At 43.6% G+C, this 18,111-nt stretch overlaps 1 protein-coding gene across 1 annotated transcript in view; it reads left to right on the top strand.

Moving 5' to 3' along the window:
* The first annotated feature begins 1,753 nt into the window (after positions 1-1,753).
* LOC137502675 (uncharacterized) overlaps positions 1,754-18,111 on the top strand; it is an 89,424-nt gene continuing 73,066 nt past the window's right edge. Inside the window, exon 1 of the mRNA XM_068229610.1 lies at positions 1,754-3,228. Within this exon, the coding sequence (XP_068085711.1) occupies positions 1,896-3,228 (1,333 nt within the window). The 5' untranslated portion in view covers positions 1,754-1,895. The remainder of the gene's footprint in view (positions 3,229-18,111) is intronic.

Below are 18,111 nucleotides of genomic sequence, written 5' to 3'. Positions count from 1 at the left end.
ACGCAGTGTGCTCGCTACCAGGGTTATTGATGGCTTAGTGGCTAGCCACCTCGGTTACGAGAACGGCACTGCTCGAGTGAACCACCGCCCTGCCCTATCCACGATATTTAGTTGTCCTCCTGCCTGTCGTAAGAATGACCAGTGGCTCTCAACGTGGGAGGGTCTAGCATTGAACCCATTTACTTGTGCTGGTCTCCTCACTTTCATCTTTCCTGTTTGTACCGACAGTGGCGGCTGGGACATAAGGTCACAGGCTCACGTGCCCTCCTTATGAACATGGATCTTTTAATCTTTACTTCTCAGATGGAGCTCACTGCCCATAGAAATGTCACCCACCGAGCTCGATAGCTGCAGTTGTTTAAGTGCGGCCAGTATCCAGTAATCGGGAGATAGTCGGTTCGAGCCCCACTGTCGGCAGCCCTGAAGATGGTTTTCCGTGGTTTCCCATTTTCACACCAGGCAAATGCCGGCGCTGTACCTTAATTAAGGCCACGGCCGCTTCCTTCCAATTCCTAGGCCTTTCCTATCCCATCGTCGCCATAAGACATATCTGTGTCGGTGCGACGTAAAGCAAAATAGCAAAAAAGAAAATGTCGCCAAAGAAAGAACTAGCTACTGGCACTGACCTATCTTAGCCTGTATGGAGGTTCGTCAACCGCTTAACAGTGGGCGTCTCTCGATGCAAGACCAACCTGAAGAAATGGGCGATCCTCCCAGCAAACACAGACACCTCGTGTGAATATGGTGCTGAACAAGACTCAGGCCATCTACTGTACTTACGTGCCCCCTTCTGGACAACCCATGCACATCACAAGATGTTTCTAGAGGAAACAACAGGTTTTTTTTTTAAATTCTGATCGGACACGGAAATTAAATTAATGACTTCTCAGTATATTGTACACAGCATGATACAGGTTTTAAGCTCATAAAGAAGATGACTATTACCTCTAAACTGTGAAATCTGGCTTCAGGATAAAGCAATCGTACATCCCAGCTCCCGGTCACAACCCCCATGTGACCGCAGAGCAGACATGGCCTCCAAACGTTGCCGCTGGCAATGTTTCTTTAAGGAACAGGCCTGTTGTAATGGAAGAGCCACGGTCACAAGCAAACAATGACCGAGAACGGTAGGAAAAATTAAAAACGAAAGAAAGTTACACAGTTCATTGAGTTGTATTTCCGAATGTGCTATTGTTGGAAATAATACTATAACCATACCGATGGCAATAGATAGAATAAAGGCATTCCTGAGAAGCACAATAGCAAATGACAGGTAAAAACGCGCAGGACTGGGCGAGTTGGCCGTGCGGTCGCCATGAGACCTATCTGTGTCGGTGCGACATAAAGCAAATAGCAAAAAATGCGCAGGCTATGATCTCGAGAGATTTGCTACAGCTAAATAAAGAAGGATGGATCTGACATAGGAATTAATAATAAGGTAAACCTATAGGTGGGCCGCTACAAGGTTGCACTTGACAGTTATAGTTCATGTTGGCATTACTACAAAAAATAATTGAAGAACGTCACCCGTCAATCAGAATGACCAATCCATTACTTTTTATGTCAGATACAGTTAATCGATTTTATACATATTAGTTCGTATTTAATTCTGTAGAGTGCGTATAACCTTTTATATACTTACAAAAACATGAGCATTTTAAAAAAATTGTAATGTTTAAGCGAGCTGCAAAATAAAGATGAACTATTTTCATTTGGTCGTTGTTGGCAATATGGCTAGTATAGTGGTGCCATCTATAACTACCTTGACTTCCGTATTGAAGTGTTGCCGCTTGTCTGTCGTTGCTAGCACGTGGTCAGGTGTGGTTCGCGCGTTGATGAAAGTGGTGTTTTTTTGTGAGATAACTGTGATTATTTTTTGTAACTAGTGCAGTGCGATGTCACGGAAACGACAATATGATGAATCGCGAAGTGATAATCCTTTGCGCCGAGGAGTGCCCCTTAATAGTCAGGCATGTGAATTAGTGCGGAGAACTCGCGAGTTTTACGAGAGGGAGAGGGAATTCGTACGTTTGCATGGTCGTCCCTCTGTTCCTGCAGATCAAGTCGTGGAACGAACAAGTCAAACATTAGGGCTTTCAAAGCGCACTGTGGTTCAGAAAGGTGTTCTCCTCCAGGAACTGAAGGAAAAATGGACTGGGGAACCTAGCAGTGGCGGAAACAAGGCTGAGAGTGGGGACTTGTTTCTTAGCACGCCAGGAAAGAAACGATTTAAGCCATCTCCTGTTACAGGAATTGATTCTTTCCAGGCTGATGCAATACGTAGACACGTGTACGATTATTACAGCAGGAAGGAATATCCTGTGGTGGCAAAATTACTAGTCTCCCTTAAACAGAAAAATCTTTTCTCCGGGGGTAAAACTTCCTTAAAATCGGTATTGCGAGCCTTAGGTTTCAGATACAAAAAACTGAACGGAAGAAAACTGTTGCTTGAAAAGTCGCACATCGTGATGGCTAGGAGTATTTTCTTAAATAAACTTGTCGGTAAGGATCTCCACGAGGTAATATGGTTGGATGAGACGTGGGTGAATGCTGGGGAGTGCATTGATAAATCTTGGACTGATGACAGTCCTAAAAGCTCCGGTAATCAACCGACTGGGAAGGGCGCCAGATTAATAATAGCGCACGCGGGTTCATCCAGTGGTTTTGTGGAAGGTGGTCTTCTAATGTTCCGATCGAAAAAAACCGGTGATTATCACGAAGATATGGACCATGTTCGCTTTTTAGATTGGTTTAAGAAGCTCCTGCAACAGCTCAAAGGCCCTTCCGTAATTGTTATGGACAATGCACCTTACCACTCGGTAATAATGGACAAGACCCCTACTTCGAGCGCCCGTAAAGAATTGTTAGTGGAATGGCTGCAGGCAAGAAATATCCCAGCGCATATGGGTATGACTAAATTAGCCTTATATGCACTGGTGAAACAAAACAAACCGGTTTCACCGACGTACGTAGTTGATGAGGTAGCGAAGGAACAAGGACACGAGGTTGTTAGGTTGCCGCCGTACCACTGTCACTTCAACCCTATTGAATTGGTATGGAGTGATGTGAAACGCTACGTTCGCACAAATAACAAATCCTTCACAATTACTGAAGTGGAAAGACTGTTCCGAGAGGGTATTGCTCTAGTGGATGCGGCTTCTTGGAGGAAGAAAGTTGGCCATGTCGCAACATTAATTAACTCGGCGATGGCCATAGATGGCATCATCAGTGACTGTCCGGAGTTGATGATCTGCCTGGACGATGACGACGACGACGACAATGATGATGACGACGACAACAACAACAACAACAACAACAGCAACAACAACGAAGGCGACGGTAGTGATGGCAGTGATCTGGAGGGTATAGAACCTCTACCAATGTAAACAAGGTAAGAAGAATAACTTTTCTGAATCTTCGTAAATTTAATAGATTTTACTCGAAATATTTTGTGTTAGCACCGGTGTATATTATCGTAACATTTATTGGTGTATTTAAAGTGAGTTTCTTGTCTGCCGATTTCTTACGCATTCTCTAACATTGGGATAATAAGAACTTCGTAGTAGATTTATCTCGTATCATTTTGTGTGATATATTTCCTTGTAAACTTAATCGGTGTCTTGAAAGTGCGATTGTTGTCGGCCGATTTCATTTGTATCGTGTATCGTCGCGATGGCATTAAAAACATTTCTCTCATGTTTCTAAAATCTTACGTGTCGTGCAATCAGCTGTTGCTATGGCGGCAACATCGCTTCGTGCGCCACTGCAGTATGACCAACATTTTGCGTAGCTGTCATGTGCAACCTTACGCCGGCCCACCTATAAGTGTATTTTTGCAAATTGCCTTTTATTGTTTATACTTCTATCTGTAAACATGTGTGAATATTTTACCTTTACAGTATACTGTATTATCCATGTCTGTATTTAAATGATAACGTGTCCCTCCTATAATAGACTTCACGAGGCCCCACTGTGTACCAACCAAGTGCCTGTGCGATTTGGGCCACATAGCTATTACCTTACACTCGGGAAATAGTGGCTTCTAACCCCACTGTCGTCAGCCATGAAGATGGTTTTCCATGGTTCCCCATTTTCACACCAGGCAAATGCTAGCTGCGGTTGTACATTAACCCTCTACTGCATACTGTTGCCTTTAGGCAACAAATAACTTTTCACCTGTATAAATGGATAAATATTGCAGACATTACCGACCTACGGTTCTGCAAGCTGTACTTGCGCCTTGCAGTACGTACCCATGGCCAGTAGTGTTCGGTCTTTGAATGTTCAAAGCTTAGCGTAAAATCGTGAAAAGTCGTATATATATTCAACTATGGCAATCTACATCACATATGAGTGTTAAGCTATTAGCCCCAATTAAGAATTGCTGGTACATCTAATACACTGAACGTATGTTGAACATTAAAGCTTGAAATTTTCTTCACCAAACAACAATGAAAAATAATTCATGCAGTAGAGGGTTAATTAAGACCACGGTCGCTTTCTTCCAACTCATTGCCCTTTTCTATCCCATTGACTGCATAAGATCTATCTGTATCGGTGCGACATGAAGAAGACAGTAAACAAAATCAACACTTGACCTTCCTTGGCCATCTCTTGTTCTTCTTTTTGCTAATTGCTTTACGTCGCACCGACACAGATAGGTCTTATGGCGACGATGGGACAGGAAAAGGCTAGGAGTGGGAAGGAAGCGGCCGTAGCCTATTTAAGGTACAGCCCCAGCATTTGCCTCGTGTGAAAATGGGAAACCACGGAAAACCATCTTCAGGGCTGTCGATAGTGGGGCTCGAACCTACTATCTCCCGAATACTGGATACTGGCCGCGCTTAAACGACTGCAGCTATCGAGCTCGGTCTCTTGTTCTTCTCCAACACCGACGGTTCGCATGCAAATATGAGTGATTTAATCTGGGTCCTTCTGCAATGTAATGTGGACAAATAGTATATTATACTTGTGATGACCGAGCGAGTTGGCCGTGCGCGTAGAGGCGCGCGGCTGTGAGCTTGCATCCGGGAGAGAGTGGGTTCGAATCCCACTGTCGGCAGCCCTGAAGATGGTTTTGCGTGGTTTCCCATTTTCACACCAGACAAATGCTGGGGCTGTATCTTAATTAAGGCCACGACCGCTTCCTTCCAACTCCTAGGCCTTTCCTATCCCATCGTCGCCACAAGACCTATCTGTGTCGGTGCGACGTAAAAACCCTAGCAAAAAAAAAGTAGTTGTGATGATGATCAGGTAACGTTGTATCACACATGAGACTCAGAGCAATGTAACATATAGAAATAGTCATCATCATCATCATCATCATCATCTGTTTACCCTCCAGATTCGGTTTTTCCCTCGGACTGAGCGAGGGATCCCACCTCTACCGCCTCAAGGGCAGTGTCCTGGAGCTTCATACTCCTGGTCGGGGGATACAACTGGGGAGTATGACCAGTACCTCGCCCAGGCGTCCTCACCTGCTATGCTCAACAGGGGCCTTGTGGAGGGATGGGAAGATTGGAAGGGATAGGCAAGGAAGAGGGAAGGAAGCGGCCGTGCCCTTAAGTTCGGTACCATCCCGGCATTCGCCTGGAGGAGAAGTGGGAAACCACGGAAAACCACTTCCAGGATGGCTGAGGTAGGAATCGAACCCACCTCTACTCAGTTGACCTCCCGGGGCTGAGTGGACCCCGTTCCAGCCCTCGTACCACTTTTCAAATTTCGTAGCAGAGCCAGGAATCGAACCCGGGCCTCCGGGGGTGGCAGCTAATCACGCTAACCACTACACCACAGAGGCGGACATAGAAATAGTATTGGGTAAATATGTATGACAGTGAAATGTAATGTACGCAAATTGAATCAACTGGCACTGGGGTGAAAACGTTAGAGGTTCGACAGAGCCTCATTAAAATGCAATATGAAAAATTGGCGGAATATACTGTATAGTAGCGACTTCTTGAAATGCAGTGTATAAAAATTATGTTGTTATTTCGAGCACACAGAGTGGCAGTATATAATCATTTTGCATGTATTTATGAAGCATAGAAAATGTATATGTACAGTTGTAACTTTATGCAAAATGAGTCTCCTTGAAAATATTGTGTAAAAATATTACAGGAATCTAATTTTAATCCCATAGAAAAATAATATGTCGGCCTTTGTGGTGTAGTGGTTAGTGTGATTAGCTGCCACCCCCAGAGGTCTGGGTTCGATTCCCGGCTCTGCCACGAAATTTGAAATGTGGTACGAAAGCTGGAACGGGGTCCACTCAACCTCGGGAGGTCAACTGATAGAGGTGGGTTCGATTCCCACTTCAGCCATCCTGGAAGTGGTTTCCCACTTCTCCTCCAGGCAATTGCCGGGATGGTACCTAACTTGAGGCCACGGCCGCTTCCTTCCCTCTTCCTTGTCTATCCCTTCCAATCTCCCCATCCCCACACAAGGCCCCTGTTCAGCATAGCAGGTGCGGCTGCCTAGGCGAGGTACTGGTCATCCTCCAAAGTTGCGTCCTCCGACCCAGAGTCTGAAGGTCCAGAACAGTGCCCTTAAGGCGGTAGAGGTGGGATCCCTCGCTGAGTCCGAGCGAAAAACCGACCCTGGAGGGTAAACAGATGAAGAAGAAGATAATATAATTTGTATATGCATTTGCTTATAATTCATAGAAAGTTAATATGTAAAGTTTTATACATCCTCATATTATTTCATACCAGGAGAGTTGGCCGTGCGGTTAGGGGCGGGAGATAGTGTATTCGAACCCCACTGTCGGCAGCCCTAAAGATGGTTTTCCCTGGTTTCCCATTTTTACACCAGACAAATGCTGGCGCTGTATCTTAATTATTAAGGCCACGGCCAGTTCCTTCTCACTCCTAGCCCTTTCGTATTCCATCTTCGCCATAAGACCTGTCTGTGTCGGTGCGACGTAAAACACATTGTTTAAACAAATTGTTTTCCGTCCCGGAGAATGTTTGCAATAGGACTAACGCGGGATTGACCCTTGTTAATGAACAACACAAAATATGCTGGAAATGGCCTCATCTGAAGAAATGAAAAACTGAGAATCCTAAAGTCCTAACTCCACTTCACTCAGAAACCACCGGAAGACCTCAACACGCGAAGGTTCGTCTGGACGCGTTAACGCTTGCCCAAAACTGATCTCTTGATTCCCACTCGACAGATGAACAGCGTTGAAATTTCGTTCCAGGGTTTCCTTCACTCGAGCGACGTTTTCTGGTGTTTGAACTCTTTTCGGATAGTTACGGTTATTATTCACTACAGAGCTAGTTTCGCGTCATTTTGTCACTAATAAGTTCTGCATTGCAGACTTTGCTAGACTTTTTGTCAAAACGCTTCCAGCCTTAAACTCTTGCGCAAAGAGTTCCGCATAGATTTTCTATGAATCGTGCTTCGGATAACACTCGACAATGAACATGCGATGTTTTATCGTGAGCACCATTTTGTGTTGCATTCAACTGGACACTAAAGTTGTGCACACACCAACGCGGGACGCGAGAAGCGGGAGCGGGAGCGGGAGCGAAACCTACAATCCCGCGGTCGCTGCGAAGTTGATCTTTCTGCACACACCAACGCGGGAAGCGGGACCGGGAAGGGGAGCGGGAGCGAAACTTACAATCCCGCGGTCACTGCGAAGTTCGTCCTATACATTACGTCCTTCATGGTTGTCTGTTGGAGGAAGTTTGTGATGGTTTCCCCACATTCTGTTGCTTCCAGGAGTGAATGTAGCAGGCGGTGCCGATACTTCCTTCTTAAACGTTCTAAAACGGAACTCGTTACGTTAGGGGGCAGAAATAAAGCACGAATTACATCACATCACATCACATACGAGTTCATGTTTATTTGGATGTGGCCCTGCTTTATCTAGCAATAAAACTGCTTTAATAGACAGACATGGTCTCAGTAGAAGGGACCCACAGTTCGATGAAATACGCAGGGAATGAAATGCTGTAGGAAAATCATTTTAAATTTGCGAAAATAAAAATTGTTTTTATATATTGCCTTTTTTTATGCTTCTCCTTTCGTTATCATGAAATTCCTGGTTTTGTTATAATTTCTTGCAGTGTCTTGCTTTCATATAATTGCTTGTCATTAGGTAATTTATGTTTTCATTTAACGTCTTTTTCATAGTACTGTAAGAATATATATCCGCCGGGATATCTCACAATTGAAATGTATTTGGTAATAATAATAATAATAATTGTTACCGTGTTTTTTTGTGGTAGTTAAGCATGAAAGAAGGTGCTGGGTGGTGAATAGGTCTCAAGCTACTAAAGAGAAATTAAATTTTAAAATTTAACAAGGTTATATTTTCTTTTCAAACTTAGGTAACAACAAATAGAACAGGTACTTAGTAGCCGAAATACAACTTGAAATGTACAATTACAGGGATTAAAGAATTTGGGCTTCAAGCCCTGAAAACACAATTCTTGAGCAACTAGCTCAACTTTACGATATACCAATTTCAACAAAAGGGGCAGAAGACCCCAATCAAACCCTGGAGCCCTTGCTCCAAATTACACAGCAAAGCCTCCTCGAGGCATACAACTCTCAGTTTTAGAAAAGAGCCACTCGCTCTTAAAGTTAAGCCTCTCCCAGGCCACACCAAACTCAACTTTCAAGTTGTCCTCAAAGGACATATACACAGGGGTAAAATACCCAACCTACTGAGGTCTATTAGGAGAGAAAGATTAATACATGACCTCTAAAATACAACTTGAGAGGAGGCGAACTTGCACTCCTAATACACTTTGCTTAAGACCTACTTGGCACTAGGCCGTTAATACAAGGGCTAATCCCATACTACAGAGGTGACTTAATGGCAATTTACATTACATTACGGGTGAATTGGTTGAGAAAAATAAGTTCACCTCAAGACGATGTGAGTGGGAACTCGAGAGGGTTAGCACTCTCTATCCCATAATGTAGCTTTACAAGAGAATAGGAGAAAAGAGTAGTTACATTTTAGGAAAAGGGTTACATGATGGAAAACGCTTCGAACCCGCCGCGAGAGTTAAACTGCCGACCTAGCAAGAAAAGAAGATATTAATAGGCCATTACCTGGTAGTAGATCGCTGCCGAGGAAAGAGGCGCTTCCCGCCTCCTGCTATGTACTTAATACACTGAAAGATGGAACAGAAGTGGCCCGGAGACCCTAAAATCAGCAGTTTAAATACTCTCGCAGAAAATTCTAGGCGTTAGGGGAAAGAAAACACCCTCCCACAAAGATTTTATTGGGTAGGACCCCGCAACAGATACAAGTTGGGGGAAGATACCCCTGATTGGCCAGAAATTCATTGAAGAAATTCGTGATTGGATACATTCAAAGCAAGGGGAAGGAAAGGGGTAAATATTGCCAACTTAAACAATGATAGAAAGAAATTTAACAAAGAACAAACTCCTGAAATTAAATTTTCTCCAACAAAATAGTTCTTTGACTCCGCACTAGGTTGCACTATTGTTGATCTTCAGTAGTGTCCTCTAGAAGAGAAAGTTCACACTTCTTAATACAAGCAAAACAAAAGTACGTCGAAAATGACACAGTTCACAAACTCAAAATTTTCCAGGTAGTGACATCTTCTGAGAAATTTGGAAATTAAGACCGTAGATAAAGTTCAGACTTCCTCCAGAAGAGGAGTATTAACTGGCGCAACTTTTAAATAAACGGTGTGGAGGTGTACCGCCCGGTACAGACCTCCCCCCCCAAAAGTTCCTCCAAGGGGTAACACAGAAGAACATAAACGTTTGTTTGAAAATAAGTTCCAAGTTTTGATGTTGATATTAAGATAACTTGCAGAAGTTTTTGAGAAATTTCTTAATTCAGTTCCAAAATTTTTGTTGTAGTTGGTAACGTAAGGTTTTTATGTTTATCGAAGTTGAATTTCTGAAGATAAGCTTTTAATACTTAAAAGTGAAGGAAATATTTTCAATGTCCACCAAATATTGCTGCTGAATTTCCAAGAGTAGTTATTGCTTAGGGTGACTGTCCATATAGCTGATGTAGATTAAGAAGGATGGCCAGACCGGCCGTTGCAGCTTGCGTCCGAGGGAGGCCGCTCGGACCCCTTAAGTACCCTGAGATACCGCTCGCCCGCACTATGAGGGGAGCAGAGGTGTAGAAGCACGCCGCGCCCGCGGTGAACATATACAGGCTGCGGGCCAGTAGCAGGTCGTGCGCCGCACATCCGCCTTGGCCGGGAGGAGAGCTCCGGCTCGCCGTGCACATGTCGTCCTCGCTGGAGAGGAGGGGGCCCATCCCCCTCCCCAGTTGTTGCCCGGCGCTGCGCGGCTGCGGGGGCACTGAAACATTAAAGCTAGGCGGCAGAATTGTGTTGGACCATCGTCTTCATTGAGGGTACAGGCATTATGGAGAGGTTGAGGGGCCAGCGGCGTGTAGATATCCATGGCCTTAAATATTATGAAGCCACAGTGTAAGGTGGAGCAGGAGACGGGAGCGTGGTAATGGCCGTGGCAAGGACAGAATGGCAGTTTAACGGGTCGGGACAGGTTTTACAAAAATGCTTACATCTGAAACAAAATATTATAGGTAGTGCAGAATGCCTTAAAAGTGAAACTCAAAAAAAAATATAACCTTCATATCCTTTCAAAATAATATGAAGCAAGTTAACACAGAAATTACACCGGTTTCACCTGGGACAGGTGAACTCTAAATATCCTCTCGGTGGCTGGATTACTTAACAATAAAGTAACCGGCGTAAGAAAATCGAGAATGATACTAGGCCCATGAAATCTGGGGGCAAGCTTGCCCGCGGGAACAAAATTTTTGACCATAACCTGGTCACCTACCTTCAAAGGGGTGGGTCTCCGTCCACGATCATACCTTTCCCTAACCTTTTCATGAGACACTTTAAGATTGGCTTTAGCCTTCTTCCAAAGATCTTTGATGTTGTCCGGATCTATTGTCTCGGGCAGAATGTCACTCAGAGACCAGAGGTTAGAGAGCGGCGAGTTGGGAACAAACTTGAACATCAAAGAAGCTGGAGTAAACTTGTGAGATTCATGAACCGCCGAATTCAAAGCAAAAGCTAACCAATGCAGGGACGTGTCCCACCTGGAAGGATCTTCATGATGATAAGCAATGAGAGCGGACCTGAGATTACGGTTAACTCGTTCAGCCAGAGATGGTTGCGGGTAATAAGCAGAAGTAGTTACATGAGATATTGATAAGTCAAAACAGAATTTACGAAATAAATTAGATGTAAAAGCCTTAGCATTATCAGATACAATATATTGACACGGACCAAAAGAAGCAAAAATAGAATTTAAGCAGGTAATGGTGGACTGAGCGGTAGCCAGCTTAGTCGGAAATAACCAGGAAAATCTAGTAAAACCATCTACACATACAAAGATAAATTTGTTGGCATTTCCCTTCGACTGGGGGAAGGGTCCTACATAATCAATATACAGGCGTTCCATGGGGCGCGATGCTTGATGAGAAGACAAAAGGCCTACCTTAGTGGACATGGTTGGTTTACTAAGCAAACAAGATTTACAGGCTTTTACAAGTTCACGAATTTCACCGTCCATACCTTTCCAGATGAACCTTTCACGAATCTTTTCACGGGTTTTAAAGATTCCAAGATGCCCCCCCAATGGGGTCTCATGATAGTATTTGAAGATCATAGGCACGAGAACAGCTGGAACGACAACTTTCATCATCTTGTCATGCCTCGAAGGGCAACATAAAACACCATTCCTCAGAACATAAGGGACGACATGCTCCCCAGAAGAAAGGATTTCCATTATCGGAGCCAGCGTCGGATCTTCACGTTGGTATTTCTCGATATCTCTAAAGAGCATGGGGGCATCAGTTAAAATGGCATTAACATCAAATAGTGTGGACTCGGGAGGTGATGAACGGTCGACCGGTTCATGGTTCTCAACGTCGTTTGAAAACATACGGCTGAGTCCATCAGCAACCACATTTTCAGTACCTCTGATATGCCTGACATCGAATTGGAAGGCAGAAATACGGATAGCCCAACGGGCTATACGACCAGTACGACGCGGCCTACCTAAGACCCAGCTTAAGGCTTGGTTATCTGTCTCCAGGTCGAATTTGACATGTTCCAGATAGAGACGGAACTTTTCTAAGGCAAATAAAACTGCCAAACCTTCGAGCTCATAGATGGAATACTTGGCTTCTTGAGCCGACAAAGTCCTAGATGCATAGGCGATGGGGCGCCTCCCTAGTTCAGTCTCTTGAAGAAGGACTGCAGCTACCGCTGACGACGACGCGTCGGTTTGGACGATGAATTTCTTCGAGAAATCAGGCATAGCAAGAACAGGGGCATTACAAAGAGCTAATTTAAGGTCTTCAAAAGCGGCTTGTTGAGAAGGTCCCCACTCGAATTTGATGCCTTTCCTACGAAGAAGGTTTAAGGGCGCCGCTCTATTAGCAAAGTTAGGAATGAACTTTCTGAAGAAATTCACCATACCAATGAATCTGGCGATACCTTTAATGTCCTTGGGAGGTTTAAAATCACGGATGGCCTGTGTTCTAGAATGATCGACAGCTACACCATCAGGTGACACAATATGCCCAAGGAAAGACATAGAGGGCTTAGCGAAGGCAACCTTGGACAACTTAACAGTTAACCCAGCCTTACGAAGGCGATCGAGAACTTCTCGCAGATGATCTAGATGCTCTTCAAAAGTCTCTGAAAATACGACGACATCATCCAAGTAGTGATATAAGTACTCAAATTTGATGTCGGAGAAGACCCTATCTAGTAGCCTAGTGAGTACAGCTGCTCCCGTGGGGAGCCCGAAAGGCACGCGGTTGTATTCATATAAATTCCAGTCCGTGGCAAACGCTGTAAGGTGTTTAGACTCTTCGGCAAGGGGAATTTGATTATAGGCCTGATTCAAGTCCAAGATAGTGAAGAACTTGGCCTTACGAAACCATGAAAAGCAAGAATGAAGGTCGGGAAGGGGCACAGATTGCAACACCACCTTCCGATTGAGAGCCCTGTAATCAATGACAGGCCTGAAGCCTCCTTGGGGTTTCGGGACTAGAAAAATAGGCGATGAATACGCCGATTTAGAGGGCCTAATAATACCATCCTTCAACATCTGATCGATAATTTCTTTCAGAGCCTTCATTTTAGGTGGAGATAGCCTATACGGAGGAAAACGAACAGGAATCGAATCCGTGACCTCAATTTTGTATTCAATAAGGTCAGTAACACCAAGAGAATCAGAGAACACCTCGGGAAACGACTGACACAGTTTGCGAATACTATCAGCCTGCTCCTCAGGTAGATGTCTAAGGTCTAACAACATCTCATCCTGGGTAGGCGAAATAGAAGAACATGACACAGAATTACACTTTAATAGTGGTATTTTACAACTAGAAGCAAATTTGAATGTGCACGACCTAGACTGGAGATCGAGCACAAGACCAGTGTGAGAAATAAAGTCCGCTCCCAGTATGATGGGGCAAGACAAGTGCTTAGCCACAAACAGTTTAATTTTCCAGGTAAATTTAAAAATACGAATTTTGACCAGTACGGAACCTAGAATTTCTAATGGAGATGAATTAGCCGAAACATATTGAATACGAGAAGAGTCATAGACAGGTAGTTTACAAACAGATTTCAATTTCGAGTACCATACAGCCGAAATAATGGAACAAACACTGCCTGAATCTAATAGAGCTGTTATAGGCTCGTTATTTAACTCAATCTTAAGAAAAGGAACAGGTGCGGGGGTATCCGCCGCAATCCTAAGACACTCTCTGGGGCATTCAAAAAAAGAATTTGAAGATTGCTCCTTCCCTGAATTCTCGACCTTTTTGCCCGGGGCTGAGCCTTGGAAAGCAGAATTAGTCGACTCAGCCGAAGCCGCTAGTCACTTTTTATTATTGGCATAGGTGGAATTTGCACCAGAAGTTGAGCAGGAGGGGGTGCTATTTGAGTTTGGGCAATTCTTGGCGATATGTGAGAAGGCCCCGCACTTAAAACAGCCTTGTGATGACCCGGCTCCATTCCTTGTCCCACTTGACTTGATCAGTGGACATTTGTCGCGCAGATGGTCAGGCGACCCGCAAGCATAACATTTACGAGGATTGACTGGTCGGCGAGGTGGAGGCCGAGTGTTACTAAAGGAAGGCGGGGGTTCTTTCGCGACACGCAAAGAATCGGCGTATCTAACTCCTTCCGCTGAAACGGCCAATGCTTCAAGTTCAGAGAAAGTTTGCGGGCACGCCGCGAAACACAAATATGACCTATAGGGAGGTGAAATTCCCTCTACAATAGCCTGTACAATCTGATCTTCAGGAAAATGAAGGGCAAACACCCTAGTATAAAACTTAATGTCCTGTATGAAATCAGCCAAGTTTTCATCCAACCTCTGTACTCGATAATAGTATTTCTGAATCAGAGATGACCTCGCGCGGACAGGAATGAAATTTGCAAGCAAGTGTGCGTGAAAATCTTCAATAGATGACTGTTCAGCAATGGCTCTAACTATTTTATCTGAGAGAACACCAATAGCATACGGATAGATAATTTGCAAAATCTGACAAGGGGAAAGAGAAAACACAAGGGCGTGATCCTGAAATTCCACTAGAAATCTTAAAAATGAAATTACTTCACTGGTGGTGTTGACAGAAAACTTAGAGATACCTCTTAGCAACATTGCCAATGGATGAGGCAAGCTACTAAACCCGGGTAACATAGTAGGTAAAGGTTTCAATGGCAAAGAAGTTAATTCAGAACGGATGTTACCCAACGATGCACGGCGTTCAGACTCGTTGTCCAATGGGGCAGAGATAGTTTGAGCAGCAACGGTTATCCTATTAACTTCTCCCTTGGGAGGCGCTTCCTCACTGCCTGCATTCACTATGGTGGGTTGATCAGATTTGGGAGGAGCCTCCCCCGTTAACAATAGAGTGACTTTACTAGACAATTCAGAAATAGTTTCAAGGAGCGTATTAGCTTCCTTCCTCTGAACGTCATTCACCTTTAGAGACAACAGATCATTAACTCTATTTGAAAAGTGATACAGTCTGCCTTGCACACGCTTAATTTGATTAGGAGATGGATCATTTTCATCAAAAAAACTAACTACAGAAGCTAGCCCAGTAATATTCTCCGTGATCGTGGAAAGAGAGTCGTCAATTTCTTTCTCTCCCAAATTGGGGACGGAAATGGGCAAATCAAGGGACTCTCTAAGCTTGTTAGTGTCTATTGCAACCGTGCCTCCAGATTGCACATTTCTAATAGTCAATTCATATATCAACTCCTCCTTGCGCAAATAGTTAAGAAGGAGAACATCGCGAGGGCCGGGCATGATGACAGAACGATTTTGAAAAACTCACAAATGCCAGCAACTGAGAAAATGGTTAGAGTTTGAATTAAAGCAATGTTTAACCGTCAAGAGGGGCAAAATTGAGACCCATTCAACCACGCTCTGCTACCACTTGTTACCGTGATTTTTTGTGGTAGTTAAGCATGAAAGAAGGTGCTGGGTGGTGAATAGGTCTCAAGCTACTAAAGAGAAATTAAATTTTAAAATTTAACAAGGTTATATTTTCTTTTCAAACTTAGGTAACAACAAATAGAACAGGTACTTAGTAGCCGAAATACAACTTGAAATGTACAATTACAGGGATTAAAGAATTTGGGCTTCAAGCCCTGAAAACACAATTCTTGAGCAACTAGCTCAACTTTACGATATACCAATTTCAACAAAAGGGGCAGAAGACCCCAATCAAACCCTGGAGCCCTTGCTCCAAATTACACAGCAAAGCCTCCTCGAGGCATACAACTCTCAGTTTTAGAAAAGAGCCACTCGCTCTTAAAGTTAAGCCTCTCCCAGGCCACACCAAACTCAACTTTCAAGTTGTCCTCAAAGGACATATACACAGGGGTAAAATACCCAACCTACTGAGGTCTATTAGGAGAGAAAGATTAATACATGACCTCTAAAATACAACTTGAGAGGAGGCGAACTTGCACTCCTAATACACTTTGCTTAAGACCTACTTGGCACTAGGCCGTTAATACAAGGGCTAATCCCATACTACAGAGGTGACTTAATGGCAATTTACATTACATTACGGGTGAATTGGTTGAGAAAAATAAGTTCACCTCAAGACGATGTGAGTGGGAACTCGAGAGGGTTAGCACTCTCTATCCCATAATGTAGCTTTACAAGAGAATAGGAGAAAAGAGTAGTTACATTTTAGGAAAAGGGTTACATGATGGAAAACGCTTCGAACCCGCCGCGAGAGTTAAACTGCCGACCTAGCAAGAAAAGAAGATATTAATAGGCCATTACCTGGTAGTAGATCGCTGCCGAGGAAAGAGGCGCTTCCCGCCTCCTGCTATGTACTTAATACACTGAAAGATGGAACAGAAGTGGCCCGGAGACCCTAAAATCAGCAGTTTAAATACTCTCGCAGAAAATTCTAGGCGTTAGGGGAAAGAAAACACCCTCCCACAAAGATTTTATTGGGTAGGACCCCGCAACAGATACAAGTTGGGGGAAGATACCCCTGATTGGCCAGAAATTCATTGAAGAAATTCGTGATTGGATACATTCAAAGCAAGGGGAAGGAAAGGGGTAAATATTGCCAACTTAAACAATGATAGAAAGAAATTTAACAAAGAACAAACTCCTGAAATTAAATTTTCTCCAACAAAATAGTTCTTTGACTCCGCACTAGGTTGCACTATTGTTGATCTTCAGTAGTGTCCTCTAGAAGAGAAAGTTCACACTTCTTAATACAAGCAAAACAAAAGTACGTCGAAAATGACACAGTTCACAAACTCAAAATTTTCCAGGTAGTGACATCTTCTGAGAAATTTGGAAATTAAGACCGTAGATAAAGTTCAGACTTCCTCCAGAAGAGGAGTATTAACTGGCGCAACTTTTAAATAAACGGTGTGGAGGTGTACCGCCCGGTACAATAATAATAATAATAATAATAATAATAATAATAATAATAATAATAATAATAATAATAATAATGTCAACCTACGGCGTACTCTGTAGTTAGACTACCTTTCTTACACCTATACTGCACACCATTTAGCCCTAATAATAATAATAATAATAATAATAATAATAATAATGCATAACAACAGTGTATAGATAGTTTTAGTATACATCTTACATGTATTTGGAAGTTCACGAACGGAGAAACGTGTGCAAAAAAAGTCACAGTGATAAAATTATTTAAGATTTGATACTTACCAGGTATACGCAGTTATTTTCCTGTTTCATCCCACAACATACCTTTCTTCCTTAAATTGTTGTAATCTTCATTACTCATGTCGTAAAGCGTTGGATGTTTCTTAACGCGCAGTCGCCATTGCTACTGTTACAATGAATGCGGGACGCGGGAAAACGCTGCATGCAGCGAACTGAAAATGATTCGCAGCAATCCCGCCATGTAGGCGGGAGAGTGACGCACCGATCTGAATGCATCCGTATCCCGCTGTACTCATAATGGTTCGCGACAGGATCGTTCCCGCTCCCGCTCCCGCGTCCCACGTTGCTGTATGCAGACCTTAAACACGTCTGACTCACTCACACATAATGACAGAGCGACGTACTCAGGACGGAGCATGCGCTAGATGCCCACGCTCAGACATTTGACAGCAACCCATTGGTGCATCGAAATCGCGATTTCCAGCATTTCCTTTTATGGTCAGTTCTTCTGCTCATTAACAAGGGTCAATTCCGCGACGACCTTTTAAATACTTTCCATGCCCGTTTTAGTTTTCCGACCCTGTATAACAAATGTATCTTGTAATATTTGGATGGCTGTTTTGTCTGTCAAGGATATGAAGTCAAATGTTTCTTTTAATCCCCGACAGTATTAGGATTGCAATGTAGAGTGTCTTTCATTCTCATGCCCTTGGTGGTCTTTCCTTTTCTCTTGCCGATATCTTAATTTTTCGAACGGTCATATCTTTTCCTTTCTTCCCTCTGATTAGTGTTAAGAGACAGGCCCTAATGGTTTTCCAGTCTTACTTCCCCTGAAAACAGAATTAACCACCACCTGTTCTCACGCGAATGAAGGAAAACATAGCTGGATTCGTCATAATGATAAAAGATGTTCACGAA

This window comes from Anabrus simplex, chromosome 11 (assembly GCF_040414725.1).
Source record: "Anabrus simplex isolate iqAnaSimp1 chromosome 11, ASM4041472v1, whole genome shotgun sequence".
Taxonomy (NCBI): domain Eukaryota; kingdom Metazoa; phylum Arthropoda; class Insecta; order Orthoptera; family Tettigoniidae; genus Anabrus; species Anabrus simplex.
Note: the sequence above shows the minus strand (reverse complement) of the source record. Positions and strands in the feature narration are given on the sequence as shown.